The 23,840-nt window shown below is 49.0% G+C and overlaps 1 protein-coding gene across 1 annotated transcript in view; it reads right to left on the bottom strand.

Moving 5' to 3' along the window:
* TLL2 (tolloid like 2) overlaps positions 1 to 23,840 on the bottom strand; it is a 123,695-nt gene that overhangs the window by 89,713 nt on the left and 10,142 nt on the right. The window contains exon 2 of the mRNA XM_037138915.2: positions 5,713 to 5,823. Within this exon, the coding sequence (XP_036994810.2) occupies positions 5,713 to 5,823 (111 nt within the window). The remainder of the gene's footprint in view (positions 1 to 5,712; positions 5,824 to 23,840) is intronic.

The raw sequence follows: 23,840 nt of genomic DNA on the forward strand, positions 1-23,840 counted from the left end.
AGTGCAATGACATCGTTTCATTCTGCAGCCAGGAAAGTAGCTCCAAGCTCATTGGATGAAGCAGGGGAAGGAGGCCTGGGGCTGCACTGCATCCCACCCCCCTCCAGGGCTTCACCTTTGAGTCACCCCCCTCCCCCCTCCCCCCACAACTTCCCCCCAAAACAGGCAGACTTACCCAAGCTTGGAAATGAGATAACCTATACCTAAGAACACAGTACACCCTTTCAAACATTTGCAAGTACAAAGTGGAGATAAATGTGTGTTTCCTTTTTAATTTATTTTAAACCAAAGCAAATGTGTAAAGATTTATGCACAACACTGTTCACAGTAGTAAAGTTTCTAATAGAAAAAACATTGCAGAAAAAAAGGGACGCAACCTTCGTGCCCATCTACATGGATTAGTCTGACAAACTGGCCCAGGTAATTACAGTTAATTAGATGCAATGGACCTCAATGTCCTGTACAAGACGTCCATCAGGTGTGGCAGGTGAGAGATGCAGTTCACACAAGAGTCGGTGAAAACAACCCCTTTTACATTTTAAGAATACCTGCATGCACATGGCCCGAAGCAGTAGGTCGGAAGGAATGCAACAGAAAGATAACTTTGGGGACGTCAGGCTAGGGAAAGAGGGGATTTTCACTTTCTACAATTCTAAACTACTGGACCTTTTTTAAACCACTGGCAGTATTAGTTTAATCAGCAAGAACAATAAAACTATTCCCATTCTGGAAATAAAAGAACTATTCTAGATAGATGCAAAGTACTCTTGGCTCTCAGAGAAAAGTAATCAGGATAAAAACTACCTTGCAGAGAAACACACTGGGAAAATAAATAATATCAGACTTGGGAAGGAAGGAACACGTTTCAAAGGCCTCAGGTGCCAGCCCCCAATCTTCCATTCTCCACTTCAACTTTAAACCCCTCAGGTCTGGGGTCTACCTGCAAATCCTACTACCACTGGGGTGGGGGAGGACTGAAGGTGGGAGGTGGGGAGGGGTAGGGCAGGAGAGAGTAATGGGGGAAAATGGGGACAACTGTAATTGAACAACAATTAAAAATATTTTTAAAAATACCACTACAACTATCACTACTACTACTAATAATAATGATAAGAAGGAAGAGGCAGAGTTGATTTCACTGAGCATTTATTATGAGCCAGACACTATGCTAAGCATTTCACTCATATTCTTTTTGTCCTCAAAACATTACTATTCCCATTTGACAGATGAAAAAACTGAGGCCCAGCTCAAGGATTCAAGCCCAGGCAGTCTGAATTGAAAGCCTATGATTGTGACCAGTGTTATAATCACCCTTCTGAAAGCAAAGCCCTGTTAGACCTCTTCATCTCTTAGGCCCTGGGGAAGTGGGTCCAGGGTCCGTCTCCATCTATCTGCTCCTTCTCCCTTTTCCACCACTGTTGGCCAGTGCCTTCTAGGTATAAGGAGCTGAGCCACCTCTAGGGGATCAGAGGGGATCCACCTCTGAGGGACTCTGCCCGCTCTCAGCTCACAGGGGAGAAGAAAAGAGAAGACAGACGCTCAAATTCTTAGGCAGAAGGCTGACCAAGTCAGCACTGGGGTAGGACTCCGAGGGAGGTAGAGGCAGGGCTGCTAGGCCTCCCTTCACGGCAGCATCCTCAGGCAATCTGCACAGACAGCTCTCCAGCCGCTGGGAGCACAGCTGGTATGGGGGCCGGCGCCTGGCCCGTCTCTGGGGCATCTCACACTTGCCAAGCCTGGGCCCCTGTGCTGAGCCATGGCAGGTCCCCAAGGACAGCACAAAGATCACTGACAGGGGCAACCCTGAGCATTCTCTGATGGTCGATGGGTGTCAACTGACTGCTGCGCTAGCCCAGAGAGTGTGCGGCAGTCCCCAGGACACACAGACCAAGACCCAGAAGTCCTCATTGGGTCCCTACATGGTCCCTTTCCCACTTTCCGAATCAATGTGTACCCACACAGAGTGTAAATCAGTACAACCACTTTGGAAATCTGTTGGACAGTATCTACCCGAGCTAAGTTTATGCATATCCTACGACCCAGCAATCCCACTCCTGGGTCTATGCCCAGTGGAAACGAGGGCTTGTGTCCACCCAAAGATACGTACGTGCCAGTAGCAGCTGTATCTATCATAGCCAAAAATGGGAACTGCCAAATGTCTGCGAACAGAAGGATGAACACACTCGACTGCATTCACACAGTGGAATGCCACACAACAACGAGAGAGAACAAACGACTGCTTCACTCAGCAACGTGGGGGGACGTCACAGTATAACGCCGAGTGGCGACAGGCAGTGGCAACACGCACCGCGCGACTCCTCTATGCAGGTAAACAGGTCTGCAGTGCAGATGAGCGGCGACTGCAGGACAGGCGCCGATGGGAGGGGCGCGAGGGGGTCTCTGGGGTTCTGGAAATGAGCCACACCCCTGGTCTGGGTGGTGCTTACATGGATGTATGTGAAGTTCACTATTTTTAAGTAATAATGGGAAAAAAAGTCAAAAATAATTTTAAGCACATAAAGACTACAATCAGGTCAACTTCTCTGGGCCTCCAGGCAGGAACCTGGGCAAGTCTGTGATTAGCTGCAGCAGCAGGGCTATGAAAAGGCGCTTCCCTTTGTTAGAGCTCAGTTAAACTTGTGTATGTTGGTGTAAAAACTAATGTGGTTGCTCAAACCCCACTTAAAATTTGAATAAACTTTTCAAACCACAAGTAAGAGGTCCCCCAAACCCTAAGACTGACGATCATAGAAACAGACACCAGAAAGGAGCTCACAAGGGCCTGACCGCTCCTCCCTCCTCCCAGCCACTGGCCACGGGTGGCCCTGACCTCACGACAGCCTTTGCCCTCTTGCTCTTCCCCACCCACCCCCAACCCCGTGGCCGGCCAGGAGCTCAGTACTTGGCCTTGTCCCTGTAGCTGCTCTCAGACCTCATGGACCATGCAAGTAGCCCCCACATTCTGGGCACATTCCCCCCTCCGCAGAAAGAGAGAAGCAATCACTGGGCAAGAATCAGGCCACATAATCACAGGTCTCAGTGGTGACCTGCTGCCCCATTTCCCAGCATCCCCCTCCCACCCCGAGAAGAAGCCCTCCCTCTGTCTGGAATACCCTTCTCTGCGCTCTGACTCCTTACTCCTCAGCCTGGCCAACTCCCCACTCTCCCCAGGACCCGCTTCTCTGGGAAGCCTTTCTGCCTCTCCCCTTCTCAGCAATGTCCCCAGGCCTGGGTGGCCCCCTGCCCCTGTGCTTCATGGGATCCCTCCCTCGCATCGCCTCTAACTCTTCGGCACTCTTTTTGGTTTCTGCACCTATTTCCTCCACTAGCTGGTGAATTCTTAAGAAGAGAAACCTCATTTCAAACCTTCTCAGGATTTAACACAAGACCTGGCACAAAGCAGACACTCAATAGAGGTTTCAATGAATGAATGATTCAATGGAGAAATGAATGAAGACCACACCCAAAAATCGGAATACAGCATATGCTCCTCATTCCCTCCCAAGTACATAACAGATTGCAGGGCCTTTTGTGCCAGGAAATGATGGAATGAAGAATTGGTGAATCAGCTTTAGTGGAACCTCAGAGCCTTGCAAGGCACCCAAGTCATGAGGAATATTCTGGGTGCCACCAAGTACATCAGCAGCAGGGGAAGGGGGTACCTGACAAGCCCTCCCCAACCATCGTCATGAGCAAGCAGTGTAGGGAGACAGCCCAAGCTGCCAGCCAGGACCCAGTGGCAACCTCAGGGCAGCTGGTGGACTGGGAAGAGCAGTGGGAGAGAGGACTTGACTGGAGTCACGTCAAGTGAAAGCTGAGCAGGTCACATCCCACTCCAGGACCCTTCCAGCCCATAGGGGAAAGTTCTGGCTGATTAACTTAATAGGCATTGATCTTCATGGGCGTTACCCCCACTGTGGGCACAGTCCCACCTCCCCCTCCAATGGGTGCCTTCACCATCTGCCCCAGCCAACCTTCTCAGGTAAATGCCTCTACCACAACCCACTCAAAGAGCCACCCTCCAGCGACCACACCTCTCATCTACCCCCTGAATGAAGATGGCCCCCCTCATACCCTGGCTTTACAAGCTACATACGTAGCTTCCCCCCTGCCTGAAATGCCTTCTCCTGATTGTTCACCAAAGGAACTCCTACTCACTTTTCAAGACACAACTAAAGAGCGCCCGTTCCCATGATGCCTTGGCTCACCTAGGTAGGCTGCTCCACTCACTCTCCCCGCTTCCCACTGCTCTTGGTTCATTGCAGCACTTTCCAGGAGGAATTACAGCTTAGCTATTTACATTTTGGCTTCGTTCCACTAGACTGGGTGTGGTGATAATGTTTGCCACTGCCCGGGAGCGTGTATGTGCCCAGCGCCACCACCCTTGGAGTCAACCCTACCAACCCCTTGGGGAGTGAGTGTTGGTTTCACCCCCAATTTACAGACAGGTAAACTGAACCTTGTAGTTGTTAGAGAGCTTGTACAGGTCTAACCTCTGTCTGCCTGGCATGAAAGGTGGCTTTGAAGGCAGAAGTCACACCTTACTTCTCTTTATCCAGAACTGCACTTGGCCCATGACAGGCGGTCAGAAAAGGGTATATTCATACCAGGTACACAGGATGAAAAAGTCCTGGAGATGTGTGCTGTACCACACTGTGTCTGCAGCTCCTAATACTTTTCGTACCCTTAAAATTTGTTAAGAGAGTAGATCTTACACGATGTCCTTACTACAGTAATTTTTTAAAAGCCCCAAGAAAAGCCCTGGCTGGCGTAGCTCAGTGGATTGGGTGCGGGCCTGCGAACCAGAGTATCGAGGATCAATTCCCAGTCAGGGCACATGCTTGGGTTGCAGGCCAGTTCCCAGCAGGGGACTCACAAGAGGCAACCACACATTGATGTTTCTCTCCCACTCTTTCTCCTTCCCTTCCCCTCTCTCGAAAAATAAATAAATAAAAATTTTTAAAAAGCCCCAAGAAAAAGAAAAAAGGGTGGGAGGGGGGTCTCAGGCAGCAGAGACTGTGTAGCATCAGGCACACATGAGCTTTAGCCACCAAGGAACAAGCAAGCCATCATCAGCCACCCCAGCCCCCCCAGCTCAGCCCCCCAAGCTGCTTCTGAGAAGGCCAATCCACGGAGCGGGGTGTCTGAGCTCAATGGGCGGGAAGTGGGGAAGCATTGGTCCCATTACTATTCACCCCAAGGTGGAAGCAAGGAAGGAGAGTGGGCGACAGTAATCAAAGTCGGAAAGCCCACCCATGTTGTCAGCCACACAAGTGCAGGATACCCCCAAACAAATATTGCCAGTGCTAATCATTATTAGCATCATCATCAGACATGCCCTAAATGCATCCCATCCAGAACCCTCTCCAGGTGGGAAGTGCTGGACCCCGAGGCCAGAGTCCTGAGAACCTCGCTGAGCTCCAGTCTGAACACGCTGAGTTCAAACCTGAACCCTCAGATAAACAGGCAAACGAGATTTTCTTAGAAGGGTCAGCGCACTTGGAGGCTCCAGCTCCACAGCCTCTGGTTTTCCACAGACAGGTGGGCACTGGACCGACAGGTCAAATGCGCATGACTTGCAGCCCGTGTCTACCCCTGAAGGAGCCCCCGACCCCTCCGTCTGGAGACAGGGAGAAGAAGATGCATGTCTACCCCTGAAGGAGCCCCCGACCCCTCCGTCTGGAGACAGGGAGAAGAAGATGCAGTGCTTACCTGTCTGGTGCCCCGTTTCTGCCACCGACTGCTTGATCCAGTCTTGGGTCTTGTCAATATGAAATAACTTCAGGTCTTCTTCATCTAGGGCTATGTCTCCCCAAAAGACAGCTGGGAAGAAAAAATTAAAATGGACCGATTTAAGCTGGAGGTCAAGAAATGGCCTTACTAATGCCCCAGAGGCACTGGGTCATCCTGACATAGGGCTGGCAGAGAAAAAGGAACGACAGATAACTCTCGTGCATCAAAGCTACAGGGCTTGGGCCAACCAGCATAATGATCAAAGGCCTAGGTCTGTAAAATATTTTGAAAGGTCACCCTGTCTTTGAAAGGTCACCCTGTCTTTCTCTAGCTGTAGGCAGCTCTGGGCAAAGCCACCATAATAAAAACAGCTGTTTCTCTCTTTTCCAGAGTCTCCAGGATATAAATGAAAAATCATAATGTGATAAATGACACCACTGTTTACAATACTTCCTGTCCCTCCCTGGGGGAAGGTTATATTTCCCTGCCCCACTGATGTCAGGATGAGCTACTTTCCTGCTCTGACTAACTAAGCTTGGGAAGAAGCTTTAAGAGCCAGCGTTTGATTCGCCACGTCCTCTTTGGCCTTCTCCAGAAAGTGAGCAATGTTCCAGATGGGGACGACTCCACCACCCTGGGTTCTGGAGTAGAGATGATATGGAGCAGAGAGATGGCTAATTAGGATAGATACGTAGCATGAATGAGGGAAACAAAAACTGTTATTTATCATAAGTGTCTGAGAGTTGGGGCTATTTGTTACTGGGGCATAAACTCTTTACCCTGACTAATACAGAAATGGCTATCAAAAGTGGTATACAGCTGTAACAAAAATACATTGTCTTTGGGCCACCTGGTGGTTGTCAGGGAAACTGTTACTAAAGGCTAGAAGGAAGTGACCTATATTATGCAGTGGTAAAGTATTTGGTAATACAACAATACTACCTGCATTAACTTGGAGGGTAGATGATGGACTAAATGAGCTTATGCCTTTAAGCGAGGAGAGTGGAAGTCAGAATTTTAATTACATGCCTTAGTCACTCTTGCTGGTTTGACAAGGTACTACAAGAAAGAGGTTTTTAAAAAGAATTGGGCATAGAGACATCACACTCATTGATTTCAAACTATATTACAAAGTTACAGTAATTAAAACAGTACAATATTAGCATTAAAACAGACATATGCATCAATGGAACAGAATAGAGAGCCCAGAGACTAATTTATAACAAAGGAGCCAAAAATATAAAATGGGAAAAGGACAGTCTCTTCAATAAATGGTGTTAGGAAAACCAGACAGCCACATGCAAAAGAATGAAACTGGATTGTTAACCTTACACCATACACAAAAATTAACTCAAAATGAATTAAAGATTTGAACATAATACCTGAAACCAAAAAATCCTAGAAGAAAACATAGGCAGTAAGCTCCCCGACACTGGTCTCGACAATGATTTTTTCCATCTGACACCAGATGGAAAACAAACATGCAGGACTCCATCAAACTAAAAAGCTTGTGCCCAGCAAAGGAAACCACCAACAAAATGAAAAGACAACTTAATGAGAAAAAATATTTGCAAACCATCTATGTCATAAGAGGATAACATCCAAAATATATAAATAACTCATACAACTTAATAGCAAAAAGCAAACAAGCAATCTGATTAAAAAATAGCCAGGAGATCTGAATAGATTTTTTTCCAAAAAAGACAGAGACACCAATAGGTACTTGAAAGGATGAAAGAGACACCATCAGGGAAAAGCAAATCAGAACCCCAGTGAGATAATCGCCTCACACCTGCTGGAATGACACTTATCAAAAAGACTGGAAGCAACAACTGCCAGCGAAGCCGTGGAGAAAAGGAAACCCTTGTACCCTGCTGGTGGGAATGCAGGCTGGTGCAGCCACTGTGGAAAATGGTACGGAGGTTCCTCGAAAAACTGAAAGTAGAATTACCATATGATCCAGCAATAATATTTCTGCATATTTATCCCCAAAACACAAAAACCCTAATTTGAAAAAATATATGCACTCCCATGTTCATGGCAGCATAATTTACAACAGCCAAGATATGGAAACAACCTTAGCGTTCATTGGTGAGTGAATGGCTAAAGAAACCATGGGACATATATACAATGGAATATTATTCGACCATAAAAAAAACCCCAAAACAGTGAAATCTCACCATTTCCTACAACATAGATGGTCCTCCAGAGCATTATGATAAGTGACATTTTGTTCATAAGAAATAGAAAATACTCAACAGTCTATATGATGAGGACTGACTATAACTGGGATAAATGTTTCATTATGTGATTTGGTAAAATGTGTATATCTATCTTATTGAATAACAGGTGCTAAAATCTGAAAGAAAGTGAGGAAAATGTTTATCTTGGGCCTTACTCATGTATCTTAAATTTAGAAGTCCAGAGAAATTCCAGTTACACTAAAAGAATCACGGTCATTAACTTGTCCTACTTCCATCGCTCTGAACTCAAAATGTGCCACTGTGCACCCAGCATTCCCGTGGCAGAAATTCGTACAGACAGAAAACGGCAGAACCACCGGTCTAAGACGCCTCGACTCGTCAGCAAAGAAGGCTGCTCTGCAACCAGCTGTTGCTCGGGCTCCCGCTGGTGTTCACAGGGTTTCGACACACCCGGGGTGACGAACTCAGTGGGATTCAGCATGGGTGGCAGGCAAGCCTCTCCTCTGTGACATGGGAGAGAGGCCACTGGGACCGGGGCATCCTCCAGCAGTGCTCACAGATTATCTTTACTCCAGAATTTCATACAGAAGCTTTAGCATCTGGAACTTCCTTCCCTGAAACTCTCTGGGTGGTTGTGTCCCTTGGTAAGTGGCCAGTGCTCCTGCACATACCAGCGGGGAAACCCAGGAGTGACCGAGGTCAGGGCAAAGCAGCATGGGACTCCCCTTCAGCAGCCACTTCCCTGGTCAAGGGGTTGCTGAGAAACTCCCCCTGCACTGTCCCCAGGGCTTGCTGTTGAGTCACTGGGTGCCCAGCACTCAGGGGTCCCCGTGACCTCAAAAGGCAGGAGTCCCTCGCTGATTATTTTAAGGCACTTCCTGCCTACAAGCTTTGCATTGTTCACCTGGAGGAGTAAGTTGACTACAAGCATGTGCTTTTTAAGCCAGAGACCTCGTGAGTTCGAATCCCATTGTTGCCATTTAATAGCTGCATGACCTTGGGCAAATCACTTGATCTCTCTGAGCCTCAGTTTTTCCATCTCGAAACAGAAGTACCAGATGCCTTACAGAACTGGCGAGAATTACACAAGACAAGCGTGGGAAGCATTTGGGACAGTCTGGCCCGTAGGAAGCATTCAGTGAATAGCGGCGACACTCTAATCTTCACTGGGTTCCTCCTGGTCCCTGTGGCTCCCCACCCGCTCCCTCCTCACCCAGAAGACCCTGCCCTGCAATGCTCGGCTCGGCTCCTGTCACCAGCACCCATGCCTCCCCCAGGAAGCTCTCCCTCCCATTCCTGAAACACTTTTTCCCTTCTCTGCCTTTTTTAGCACAAACAGTCTCAACCAGACAATGTCAACCAGATGGTGGGGCTAAACGGTGCCCATATATTCACCTCACACAAATTTGCCGAGGTCACTAAGGGCCGGGGTGGGGAAGAGGATCACACAAAGCTGGAGGTACTGCAGGGGGGTATTTTCTACGGCACTAGACAATTAATAGTGGGTTTCTTTACGTTTATCACTTCTTTTACATTTATCATTCCCATTTTACAGATGAAGAAACTGAGGCTCAGAGAAGAGAATGACTAGCTCAGGTCACACAGCCAGCAAGTGGCAGAGGCAGAGTCCCCAACCAGGGCTCTTTCCAGTCCCCCAAACTGTCTTCCTTAGCTTCCCAAGTTCTGCCAGATTCTAAATGCCTCAGGGACAGGGTCTGGTTATACACACACGTTTGATATAGGAAACCCTATTTAATACACACTAAGGAAAGTCGTCATGTGAGACGCTGGGTATGCCTCATGGTTAAGTACTGGATTACACAGACCAGGGCTTAAGTTGTGCCTGTGTACCCTTGACAATGAACTTAACCTCTCTGTGCCTCTCTTAACCTCCCTCATCCTTCAAATGGGAATAAACAATATTTTCCCCACAAAGTTACTGTGAGCATCAACTGAGATAATATAAGGGTTTATCAGCATGAGGTTGGCACCTGGCACCATTCAGCTGAGCTGCACCCTCCAGACATAGAGATCCTTGATGGCGGCCTACGTTAATGGTGTTGCTGGGTGAGGCCAAGAGATCCCCATGGGGGTCACTAACTTATGTAGCGCCCAATACAAGGCTGTCCTTACCCACAGCAGCCAGAGGAGGGCGCTGGCCTGGCCCTCCTCTGGGAGCACTCACTGGAAGACCACATGGCCTGCCACCGGTCTCCGTCCTATCTCAGGACCCAGAGAGGCCCCCCTCCCGCCCACATCCAACCTGGTCTGCTATGCTGTGGTCCTGGGGACTCCCACACTTTGCCCTTGTGTCCCACTGATCTTGTCTCAGGATCCCAAAGGGAGGTCCTCAAGGACACAGACCAAGAAGGCTGACTGCCGTTACCTAGAGAAAACGCCTCCCATACAATGATTCCTCAGCACTGCCCTGGGCCCTGGAAACTCCTCAGCATCAGGGCCACAGGCTTCAACCAGGGGGACAGGCACCCCAGGACGGAGGTCCAGAATCAGGAAGTCATCCAGAGTCCTACCTGTGCCCCGTTCCATAGATATCAGTATACTGTGTAGGAAGGCTGAGTGATGTGTTCCACACCACTTAGAAGTGTGTGGCAAGGCCAAGAATCCAGGATGATTCTGCTCACGCGCCGGTCTGAACTACCAGAGCAGAGTCTTGCACACGCACCCAGGAGCCAGGGGAGAAAACTGAACTAAAGGGGACAGAAACTGGCTTTTGACATTCTAAAGGAGCCCGAGGCAATGGTGGGGAGCCAGCACCCCAGAACCCTGTCACAGTGTGCTCTTCCTAACAGAGCCCTTCCAGGATCTCAACCAATGCACTGTCGGGGAATTCGAGAAAGCTTGGGAGGCTGCTTGGAGTGACACGCCCAGGTGGTGTCACCCCGCGATTCCCCAGAGGCCACAAGTTCATGTCCACTCATACCTACTGTGGCTTTGTGGCACCTCCTCTGGGAAGAAAGCACAGTAAATGGCAGCCTGCAGAAGGAAGGCAGGAAGGAAGAAGCCTTTGTTGAGCTGAGCACACAGGAAGGGCTCTGCCTGCGACCTGAGCAATGGCAGAGATGCCACCAGAGCCTCTGGCTAGGCTCACACCCTGAGAGGGCGGGCTTTGCCTGAACTACAGGGGTTCGAAGGCTGCGTCCATGGAGTTATGGAAAAAACCCATTTCTGAAACAGCTCCCTCTCAGCCAGAGAAAACCTGTGTCTCCTGTCTTTTCAAAGACAGTTCTTTTCTGGTCCCTCCTGAATGACCCAGAGGGTGCCATCGTTCCGGAGATTTCCGAGGGGCCACAGGAGCTTCTGTCACACCTGAGCTGTCCTGAGACCTGAGACTCTAAAAATACAGCCATTCAACTCGACAGTCCCGCAGTATCATCACAGTGGAAGATAACTAATACTCAAGGTTAACTTCTATCTTTGCACTTTAGAAAGGCATGGACTGCATCTACCTGGCCTATTGCTCTCCTAACCCCACAGTGTGGCAAAGGGAAGCGGATCGGAAATGTTTGTTGAGTAAATGCCTCGGGAAGTGCTGGAGGCCACCAGGACTGTCCTCTGCCCTGGGTCTCCCCATGCCAGGGCTCAATCTGAGACCCGCCAGAGCTTCTCGGCCCTTCTTTATGGGTTATTTACACCCCCCCCAGAAAGGGGTGTGCATGGCCCTGCGGGGCGGTCACTCTGTCCAACACACTGAGGTCATGTCAGGAAATGAGGGCAGGCCATCAGCTCTGAACTCTGGGGAGACAGTCACCACGCCACTCTCAAAACAAGAGTGAAAACGTGCACAAAATTGTGCACAAAAATCAGGTTGAATGGCTGCCCTGGCAGGGAAGCCACCATAGAATGAGGACCCCAGACACCACCAGAAGGCCTATTGATGAGGACAAAGATTTTTGTCTCCTTTGTTCACTCTAGCTACTTAGGGCCCAGGACAGTGCCTGGCATCTAGAACATGCTCAGCGGATACTTACTGATAAATTAATGAAAGGAGAATGAGCTCCAAATTCTACTTATGTAAGTTCAATGTCCAAAGCAAGGTCAAATTACTTCCCAACCACCTGCCCACTAACCATGTCTTCTTGCTTTGGAAATAATGGAATATCTGAAAACATTAAACTGGTGAGTTTTCAATCACCTGGCATTATGGCCTGAGAGAATGAAGGAGGGTAAATGGATATGACCTGGGGGGTCCTCATCAGACAGAAGGGGAAGGGGAAGGAAGCCCCTGTCAGAGGACAGGAGAGGGGATGGGGGGTGTGGCGTGAGGGAGACTGAGCACACCGGGGTCTGAGCCAGCTCCGCAAGGCAGAGCCCAGTGAGGCAGCATGTCTGGGAGAAGCTGCCTCAACCGCCACACACAGGGGCAAGCAGACAGTGAGGGTAGAGGGCAATGTCCAGAGATGTGGGCCCAGGAGTGCTCTCACACCTGGCGACCTGGGGCTCCAGGTGCCCCCACATGCTGAGGAAGGATGCAGAGATGCAGAGGGGACCAGAGGACCAGCAGAGCCCTGAGGTCAGGGTGAAAAGGCCACGGAACAGGACTTACACCCACAGCCAAATGCTCAAGGGCATGGGTTCACCAGCAGGTGCCCGCACTGTGTACTGGGACACCAGCGATGACCAGATGCTCCTTGGAGGGGGCCTCTAGGGCCAGCAACCCCAAGGACCAGACAGACCCACCACTCCCCAGTATGGGCCAGGATGGACTCAGATGACAGTCCCCTCTCCTGGCTGCCAAGAGGTCACATAAGCTCCTGTGCCACTCTCTGCGCCCTCCCAACCCCAACACACCCATCATACTCAGCCTCTGTCCCAGGAAAGTGCAGGGAGTGGGGGAAACTTGGGAAATCCTTGCAAGTTTACTCCAGATTAGGAATTACCCAAAATACATCATTTAAATAGGAAGACGCTGAAATTTTGTCCCTGGATGAGTCTACTCGCGACCTCTTCTTCCTCCCTGTATGGGGCCCGTGTTGGGTGAGTGGCTGGATGTTCCTGAGCTCCAGAAAGGCAAACAATAATAATAGTAAATGTTCTTCGAGTGCTTAGTAGAGGAAATTCAATTTAGCTCAAGAAAATAAAGAAGCTATATTTTCTTTCCTATGTGGGCAGTAAGCAGGTAACGTTTCACATTCCTGTGATTTTAACTGGTTAATACCACGGTGTTTGTGAGATCACAGCAGCAGTCCCCAAACGTTAGTGTTCGAACCCAATCCCCCACCCCCACCCCTGCCACTCAGTGGGCCTGCAGCCGAGGTGGGGAACTGATGTTTCAAACAAGCACCTCTACTGAATCGGAACCAGACCTTTCCTGAGCCTCGTTTTGAGAAGTACGGACCCAGAGGCGAACAGGAAGCCTGTAGGAGCGCCACCACCCACTGTGGTGCCCAGGACGCAGGCATCTCGTCGAGAGGGTGAGAGTGGGAACAAACAACAGTATCTTCCCACAGTTACTGCAACGAGTCAGTGTTCAGACCCTTCGGGCGGCTTTCTGGTCACACCAGATGATACTGAGTACGGGATTTTTTTCTCCAAAACAATGTTGCCTTTGGTGCTTAGTTAAATCATGGCCCCAATCTGGGCTGCTTGGTGGTAGGGGTGTGCCAGTGCTTTGTGAGGCCTTTTTGCTCCAGGCGCCCCAGGTCCTTTGCCCAAACCTGAGCGACATCTCTGACCCCAGTTGCTGGCATCACCCGTTTATGTGTCCATCTCCCTCACCCCACTGGGAAAAGGCAACGTGAACCCTCGAGGGCAGAGGGAAGTCTTGTTCATCCTTGTGCCTGCCCTCCTCCACCCTTGTTCTCAGAGAGTAGCTCAAAAAACATTTGTCAAGTGAATGGCTGAACCAATGAATGAATAACTGACTGAATGGATGGATGGCTATTATTCGACTGCAGACTGGTAATAACAATAATAATAATAACAGCAAATGTTCTTTAGGTTTGTATTAAGTCCAGGGATTGAGTAGGACCTCACACACATTATCTTCTGTAGTTCTCACAGAAGCCAAGCAGGTAAGTATCTTTATTCCCATCAACTGAGAGCCACAGAGTTTACTAACTTGCTCCGAACAGTAAATGTGGAGCGGAGGTCACCAGTAGATTGTCTTTGGTCATCGTGATCACATCGGCAGACGAAAGTATGAGAGCTCTCTAGGAGTCAGGTGCCATTCATACCGACATGAATTGTGGCCATAGCCACAAAATGAAAGCAATCCGGGCTTTCTTCATATTTAAATGTCCATGGAGCTAGTGGCGAGGCATTTAAAACTTTAAAAGCGGAAGAAATGCAAAAGTAGATCAAGTCGCAGCCCAGGGGCATGTTGGACAGAAGTAAAGAATCAGAAAGTTTTTAACTTGAATCTAGGGACCAACCCCCTGCCCCGCCTTGAGACCACCCACAAGGGGCATCAAGAGAGCACCTCAAAACAGGACTCACACTACACACTAAAATAAATTTCAAATACATAAACAATATAAAAACGTTAAAAGTTAAACCAACAAATTGGCTGAATAATATCTAGACTCGAGTGAGCTAAGTCTATACATTCAAAACACACAGCAGTTGAATTCTTACCAAGGGCAAAACATGGCTCAGGGCAGCCTCCAAAGAGAAAGCTCCTGCAATTGCCGCCACCTGAGTGAGTTTCTTCTTCCACCCACCAACCCCTGGCTGCTCGAAGTGTAATCTACAGATGAGCAGCACCAGCGTCCTCTCAGAGCTTAACACAAACGCCAATCACAGGGGCCACCCCTGACCCGCTGAATCAGAAGCTGCGGGTGCTCCCGACCCCAGGGAGACTGTGTACACACTTTGGAGAAGCACTGACTCGAGGCACCAGACCCTTTGCCTCTGTCAACCGTGATCCTGGGTTCATGGGCTGCCCTGTCCCTCTTTTATGCCCATTATGGCCGTGAGCAGGGTAGTTCTTCACGGAAATGTAGGCCTTGAATGGATAAGCCATAGGAGGCGTCTAAAATGCACCTCAGTGAAAACACCATGTACCCAGCCTTGGCCGCCTCCACCGGAACTCCAACCTGAGATTAGTGGAGTTGTGACCAGGTGGTAGTGTTTTGCTATGAAGCTCTGGCTAGTAAATATTTCAGGAATGGATTATGAAATACAATGGGAAAAATGCTCTTCAGACGTCATAAATAAAAATCTTTAAAGGAGGCCAACGTTAAAGCTATTATATAATAAATTTGAAAAATAAAAATTATTTGAAAATGCAAAAGGAACTCATTTTAAAGAACCATTTTCTAATAATACATATTCGGCGATATGCTGATCTTTAACAATTGGACGAAGACAATGGGGGGGTTGAATGTGGGAGGTGGAGGTGAGTTAGTTGGTCAGGGGAGAATGATGGGGGGGAAATGGGGACAACTGTAATTGAACAACAATTAAAAAAAAAGAAAGAAAGAAAATGGGCCAGGAGAGGGGAGTGCCTTAATTCGTGGATTTCCCTGGTGGAAACACTCCCACCGTGGCTGATTTCAAGGTCACGGGACAAGGAGTTGGGAGGCAGTTCGTCCAATGAGCTCTCACAGTCAGGTCAGAGGCGGCTTCAGCACACTGCTGAAGAACAAGATAAACATCGGTAGAGTACCTCACAGTTTCCAAAGGTCTGTTACGTTCCCATCTGATTCTGTGTCTACATGGCTGGCCCTCAAGGCTGCAGAAGATGACCATGACCCAGCCTTGCGGGGAAAGGCCCAGCACTGCAGCCCCCGTCGCAGGATTCCCACAGCAGCTCACCCTACCTTTCCTCCAGCGCAGAAGCATACAGCACTCTGTTCTGGGGAGCAGGCCAAAGGCCTTCTTCCCATTAACCCAGAGGCACAGAGAGGAGGTAGAAGCTGGTCAAGGTCACGCAGGCAACAAGAGGTTTCACAGGTGTTTTAAGTCATCAGAGGCCTCCCTGATTCCCAAATTAGGCCCCCCCCACTCTTCCCCAAGGACCACGTTCTGAGAAGTTAATGAGAAATGCTGTGTTCAACCTTTGCTTTAGTGAAGGATTTCTCAGAGCTCTGACAGCCCTAACATCACAACCTGCCAAGGGAAGATGGAGAATGTGCAACGTGGCTGCTCTGGGACCTCTCTTCACGGCCTCTCCTGTCCCGAGGAACACCTTGGGGGACCGCCGCACTCCTCGGTCATCTTCCAGGTGTTACGGACTCCTAGGCCTAGAAGGGGCCCTCTGGTCATCACATCCAGCTCGTTGCCTGATGCCTGAGTGGCCTCTTTTCACACACCTCCAGGGACAGGGAGCTCACGCCCTTCTAATACATCCCCCCTTTATTTTGGAACGGCTCCCCAATCCAGTGACTCCAAGTGACCCACGCTTTATAGGAAGGGACAGAAGCATGGTGAGGAGGATTGGGGAGAACTAACTCAGCCTCAGGGGTGGATAGAACAAGCTTCATGGTGGGGTGCCACTTGAGGAAGAGGATGGCGTATAAGCAGAAGTTTGGCAAGTGGATAACAAGAGAAGGGGGCATCCTGGCCAAGGAAACAGGCATGTGCAAAGGTCGTGAGGGGAGAAACGGCAAGGCACTGACTGGGCAGGAGGAGAAGGGGCCCAGTGAGGGGGGCCTGGCTCAAGTGGGGAGTCAGCCATGTGGAGTACTGATGAGAGCGAGAGCAAAGCAGGACATGAGGCCACAGGAACCGAGAGGCTGAGCAGGAGCAAATGAAAGGCCCAGACACAGAGAACAGAATTCTGAGACCATTAAGGAACCCAGGGTGGAATTGGTCACAAGGAGTGCTGGGAACTTCAGAGCACTTCCATAAACGGACGTGTAAATGAATGAATGTTCCTTGCTGACGTCCTCGGGGAAGGGAGGGCAAACACCATTAGCCCCATTCCATGGGGGAAAGCCAGGCTTAGGGCAATGAACAACTAGTCTGAGTTTACAACCAGTGAGAAGCGGGCAGGGTTGGAACGCAGACCTGTGGGATCTGAACTTGGAGTTTGGCCCACTGCCTTACACTGGACCCAGTTTCCAGACTTGGGATTCAAGGTGGGGGCTGATCTCATGGTCAGTGGTGAGAGCCTGTTACCAGATGAGCTACTGGTCTGACAAAGCCTGGACAGCCCAGCAGAGGTGCTTGTAGAGGGAAGAATGCAGGAGGTGCTGGCCAGGAGGGCCCTTCACACCTCTCTCCCCACCAGATACACTGAGGGGATCTTGGGGTAAGTGGCCCCTGGCTTGGGGCCTGCAGAGTTGGACAGCCCGTAAGCCAGGAAGAAGCCCAGCCAGTCAGAGGGAGACCCCATTTGACTCTGTTGCTTTGTTACCAAACCCACCCTGTCCAAGACTCGGTCTCCTGGCACCCAGAGATGGAGGCTGACACAGCTCCAGGATACCCTCTGGCCTTCCCAATCCTTCCTGGCCACAGCCCCTGCAACACCCCAGGGCTCACCCCACAGCCAACGGTGACCTGGATTTATCCCATGGAAGTGACCTCCAGCGGGCGCTCACCTCACTGCATCTCACCTCCATTCATCGGGCCGCTCCCTGATTTCCATTTCAACACCCGCAGCTTGGGCTTGCAGGTGCTTTCTTTTTCAATCAGCTGCCCACTGATGGACCTAGTCACAAATGTTCCACGGAAGAGCCACTTCTGGAACATGAAAGGCCCCAATGAAAGCAGTGTGGAACCACAGGCACAGTCTATACTGGGGAGGAGGGAGCCTGGATGCTGTGTGTGTCACCGGGCAAGTAACTTTTCCCTCTGGTGGCCTTTTCTTCAACCAGTCCATGGGTGAACCAGCACACGCGTGGTCCACACACCACCTGTGTCAGATGTGTCTCAGAGACACACATCTGAGAGTGCTGAGATGTGCTGAGATGAAGATCCCCAGGCCCCAGCCCAGATTCATGAAATCAGAATCTCTGTGGAAGGGGCCCAGAAATACACATGTTCCATTCGCGCCCAGCCCCCCGCTCAGGCAGACTCATAGACACTGAAGTGTAGAGACCAGGGGAGTCCATGGTCTCCGAGGGCTCTCCAGCTCCATCCAACCTTTGATTTCCCAACAATTTCTGTTCGCAGAGTGTAGTGTATTCACCCAGGGCCTGCTATTTGTCCACCCCAATAACTCGCTAATGTTCCATGAAAGGTCACCTAGAGAAAGGCTGAGATTATTGGAGGAACTAAATATGGAATGTTCGAACCATTGGAATTCCTCTCAGGAAACAGGCAGAGGTGGGGCGCAGGGGCCAGAGGTGGGGTGAGTTGCAGGGAGATCCTACCCAGAGACACATATCGTTCACCTCAAGTTTCCAGCAGAGGGATTTAAAGCAGTATTCTGTGAATCTTTGTCAAGGGGGTATATGTACAAACAAACAGGGGGGATTTTTTTTTAGCAAAAAGTTAATCGGCTTAAAGTGTGCAACTAAATAAGCAAAGCTTACATTAAAGTGACCCACAGAGAAAGGACCCCATGGAAAGAAAGTTCTAGGAAATACAATATGGCCTCTATGTTCTTTTGTAGTTTCACGCTATAAATATTCATGGGGCGCTGTTAATGGGGTCCACGGCTCTATGCAACCACAATAGTTTTTTTGTTTATTCTCAGGACCATGAACTTTGAAACCATGAACCTAAATTTCAGAACTCTGCATTCAGGCACATTTGCAGAGCAGGAGGGGAGAGGTTCAGGCCGGTGGAGGAGAGAGGAGAGGAAAGGGGCGAGATGTGAATCGTGCCTCCTGGATCTTTTGGTTGAGATTAAAGAGTAGGATCTGTTTAGTATGGGAGGCCTCCTGTCTCCAAGGTCTCCAGCTGCTCCAGCCTGGGAAGTGGCCTTCGCAGGGGACAGAGAGCTTCGTTACTCAAGCATGTTGCAGGCCAGAGTTGGAAAATTTTAACTGGAGCAAACAGATTTGTTGCATACAAAAAAGTTTTACCTTGAAGACTTAAAGAAACTAATTTGAATCATGGAATTTCTAAGATGGAGAGAGTTTAAAGGCCATCAAAGCACTGTCCTTATTTTTGATATAAGGAAACTGAAATCCAAGTTGAATGACTTGCTCAAAACATGGCACCAAGAAGCCATGTCTGCTCACTCTAAAACCAGTGTCCTTTCCCTACAGCAGGGATGGTAAATGTGAAAAAAACCACATGCCCCCTTGCTCCTGCCCCCCCCCAGGGCAGATGCCCCTAATGGGTCATGGTCTTCCTGTCCACTGAACTTGGACACAGCCTTCAAACCCTTCTCAACACGGTGCCATAGAAGGCCAGCACAAATGGATAGGAGTGACAAATGAGCTGGGACCTTTTACCATCCGCGCCCCACACCATGCTGGCAACACCCATAACCCATCGCCCATCTGTCCCAGCCAAGGCTTTCCTACTCAAACCACTGGAAGTCTGAACTCAGGTCCAGGAGTGCACGCCAGAAACATCACAGGACCTGAGAAGCCACGGGTCAATCAGCACCTAGGAGAGCGCCACACACAGATGGGTACGACTTGCAACTCAGCTCTAAAAGCTGGTTCCACCCCAAGAGAAGCCCCCGCATGAGCAACAGGCCATACCTGCAAGCCTATTTAAGTTTTATAGCTCCAAATAGATTTTGACTCACATGCCAACCCCACTCAGTTGGTGATGTTTCTGTGAGCACTTCTTGGACCCACAGGGAAGAGAACCATGATGAATTGGCCATGATGAATTAGCCATGTCTGCCACTGGCACAGAGGAGGCGTGGCAGTGAAGATGCCCCACACTGGCCACTTCCTAATGCATTTTCTAAAGAAGTAAAAATGTTTTCATCCATGTAAATGAATATCTGGAGCAAGGCCTATGCTATGGTTAAAGCTATTCCTTTTCACTTTTTTTATTCCTCACCTGAGGATATGTTTATTGATTTTGGAAAGAAAGGAAGGGTGAGAGAGAGAGAGAGACATTGATATGAGAGAGAAACATTCAATTGGTTGCCTCCCATACATACCCTGACTGAGGATCAAACCTGCAACCTCGGTATGTGCCCTGACCAGGAATTGAATTTACACATTTTTATTGTGCAGGATGATGTTTCCACCAATTGAGTCACTTGGACAGGGCTAAAGTTACTCTTTTTATACTTACTCTCCACGCTCTGTTCCACTCTGTGCCCAGGAAGGCTGACCCTGTGACTGAACCCTCACCTTCCCTCTGGCTTCTGGTTGCAGTCAACCTGGAGTAGACACTGGCAGAGGCGAGGGAAGACGAGGAAGACGGGCAGGCATTTCTGGCCTGCTTTGGTGCTCTGGTTCTGGCGGCAGTCACATCCGTCCACCACTGCCCCTCCTGCACGGTTCCAGCTCCTGCGACACTGCCCTGTCCCCTGTCCCTTCAGCTGTGGGATATCTCACTAGTCTCCCCAAACCCTGCCTCTGTAAGAAGGCTCTTCATTAAGATGTGCTCACCTGAAACATCTGGGGTAAAGTCTGTTTCCTGCTGGGATCCTGGCTCAAACAGCTGTTCTAAGGAAATTCTTCCATTATGCTTGTAGCTAAATAGAAAGATGGGATTCTGACGGGCAAAGTAAATGGCTGCTTCGGCTTAAGATGACACTTTTCACTGCTTAATTCCAGCAGAATATGACTCATCGCTGTCTCCCACCTGCTGCATTCCCACAGCCTGAGCTCACATTCCCACAGCCTGGCCTCCACTCGGTCATGGAGGGAAGGGTGCAGCTTAGGTCCTAAAAGCCAGAAGTTTCTTGGGCTCTAATTTTGCATCTTATATGCCTGATTCAAGGCCCAGGCACATCCCATAAGCTCTAATATCACCTCCATGAAATGACCTTAGAGCTGTAAGCTACCAGCACAATTCTGTGTGACTCATTCTGAAGACAAAGGCCCCATGGAGGCCCCAGGTAGTGCACAGAGCGGAAAGATACAGTAGGTGGGAAGCAAAGGAGACCCACCGTCTACTTCCAGCCACTTCCAGCCAGGCCAGCCGCTATCCACGTGACCTTGGATAAGTACCTGCCCCTCCTAAGGGTTTCTTCCAGCCTTAACATTCTACGAGGCTTTACTCTAAGATCTTAGTGTATCTGGTTAACCTTCAGTTAATGATAATTGGCCTATTACCATCTTCACTTAATTTTCCTCACAAAGATTCAGCGAGTTTAGCCAATTGTGGCAGAGAGTGCATACTGTCTCCCAGTACCTTCTTCCCCTCCTTCCTTAGTAACAGGACCCTCTGTTACAGGCCTTCCATAAGAAAGACTTCCCAGACTCCCATATGGCTGTCTGTGGCCATGTGACTTAGGTTCTGGCCAACGAGATGAAAGCCGAAGTGACAAATGGTACTTCTTGGGAGGACATTGGGTCTTCTAGAGGATCTCCAGGAGCAGAACCTCCTCACTGGCCCTCAGCTGCAGACCTGCAGACTTCGATGTGAGAAAGGAACTTCTGGCTTAGTTAAGCCAATGTTCTGGCTGTGGCCTCTCAACTCTAAATCTACTCTCTTAGCCACGCTTTGTGATGCTGGAGCTGGACCCTAGAAACTTTCTCCATTGCCAGCTGGCACACTAGACTTTGTCAGCAGAGGGCACTAGAGACAGGGATGCTGCAAGAGGAAGGGACTTGTCTTACTGGTTCCCAGGGCTCAGGGGGAGTATCTCATCTTTCTTATTCCTCCCAGGTGTTCAGGAAACCCACTGGTGCCCACCCTTCCAAGTTTCGCCAGTATTCCAAAGGGCAATTCCTGGCTCCTCAGCCTTTTCCTTCAGCATCTTGGCAAACCTCTCTGACCTCCACGGGCCACAGCCGCGCCTGCTGTGAAGTGAGAATTTCAGCCCAGTTGGGGGCAGGGGCACAGTGCCCTCTGCCACCTTTGTTCCTTCCCCAGTAGCTGCTCCCACATCTGCTATTTCTGTTGTCGTTAGAGTCTCCTGCCTCCTTTAGTAGTCAGTCCCCTTTTGCTAGTTAATAATCCTTTATATTAAAATTTCAAATTACTGGTGTGGTTTCAGTGCCCCAACTGGGCTCTAATGAACACAGCCAATTAGCTTGGGTCCGTTACTAGCAATTTAACCTAAGTTTGACCGATACAGCCATGCAATCATCTACGCGGAAAAAAGTGGACAGCGGGGCACGGAAGGAGCTTTCCGCATTTTCAAAATCTCCCCAAAATTCATTTGCAACCAAACAACAAACATGACAAGTAAAGAGTTGAAGTCCTTAGTATTTAAGAGTACCTACAAAAAATTTTAAAAATAAACATCCAAATAGAAAAAAACAACATGAACAGAAGGAAATGAACACATCAAAATAAATGCAAACGGTCAAAACATATCTTTAAAAGGTCAAAATCATTTTAGAAAGAAATACAATAACAATGTAAAGGTGAATTAAAGGAACAACAAAATAGGTTTCTCTTATCAAACCAGCAAAGGCTTTTAAAACTAAAATACAAAATGTTCATCTTAATGGAGGGTGCAAAAGAATAAAACCACTTTAAAGGTCACTTTAAAAGGAAGAATCAGAACCCTAAAAGCACTTGGACTTTTGACCCAGCAATTCTGCGGTTATAGGCAAATTTTCTAAAACAATCGTTTAAAATGTACATAAAAATCTAGCAACAGGGATGACTCCAGCATCATTTATAAAAGAAAAAGAAGAAGACTGGGAAAAAACATACATGTCTAACAATAGGGGACTGGCTAAATAAACCATGGTGCCTCTACGCAATGAGATACAAAACAACTAAACTCGATGCTACACATTAATCACATAAGCATCTTCCCTGTCTTAGGAAAGAGGTTCAGGGCACTCAGTGAAAGTGAAATACGAGCAGGTTCGAAGCAGCACACACGGCTTCCCAGAATATAAACATGCAGAGAAAAATTGGGAAGAACACACAACAAAATGTTAACAATGACTTCTAGGCAATGGAACCACCACCAATTTTTACTCTCCCTCTCTATACTTCCTAACTGTTCCCCAGTGGATGTGTCTTAGCTGTGTAATTTTTAAAAACTGTTTTATGTTAAAAAATAATCTCCCATAAATGATAATGGATAAAATACAATAAAAATAAACCAATAAAAAGTCAAAAAATAATAACCCCCTTTTCCGCCCATCTCGAGGCCCCCCAGTGCTTGCCGACCACATCTTAATGAACTCGGGTGTGTTTCAGAGATGACTGCGACGCCGCTCAGCTCGGGAGGGATCTCCCTCCCGTCTCCCCTTCCCTTCTACCCCCAAGGCCACAGCCCAGGGCTGGTCCTCATGCTCCCAGGCCCAGGCCTCCTGCCGGTCCTCCTGCTTCTTGCCTCCACAAATCCTAAGCATCACAGGTCTTCATTATAACAGTCCTCTGCTCAAAAACCATCAAAAGCTCCCCATTTCTTAAGGAACATTTTGAATTCTAAGCTTGACACGCACAGTTCCAACCTCTTTCAATTTTGTCCATACTACTCTGCAAAGTGAACCAAAGTAACCCTCCGGCTCTAGACACATCACAAGTGGTCCTGCTGCCTCACTCAGACTCACACCGCTTCTTCTCCTGGAACGCCTTCCCCTGCATCCTGTCTTCTCTACCGCCCATCCATCCTTCCGGGACAAGCTCAGGGTATACCAGCCCCCTCACCAGGAAGCCTTTCTTTATTGTCTCAGGGGTTGCTACCTTTTCTGAATCCCTATGTGATCTCATTTGCTCAGTTCTTTACCTGGCAAATATCAGCTGAGCACCCGCCATGTGCCACATAGAGTGCTGGGGACTGGGAAACCGAGTGAGTCTGGTTTCTACCCCTTGGAGCCTGTTGTCTAATGTGGCAACAGACATGGAGCAAGTGATCACAGCAGTGACTGCACCCAGTTACGGACTGTAAAAAATGCCATGCAAGGCCCTGGCCTGTACGGCTCAGTTGGTGGGAGCGTTGTC

The sequence above is a fragment of the Artibeus jamaicensis genome, unplaced genomic scaffold (assembly GCF_021234435.1).
Source record: "Artibeus jamaicensis isolate MK-2021 breed Jamaican fruit bat unplaced genomic scaffold, CSHL_Jam_final contig_252, whole genome shotgun sequence".
NCBI classification, from domain to species: domain Eukaryota; kingdom Metazoa; phylum Chordata; class Mammalia; order Chiroptera; family Phyllostomidae; genus Artibeus; species Artibeus jamaicensis.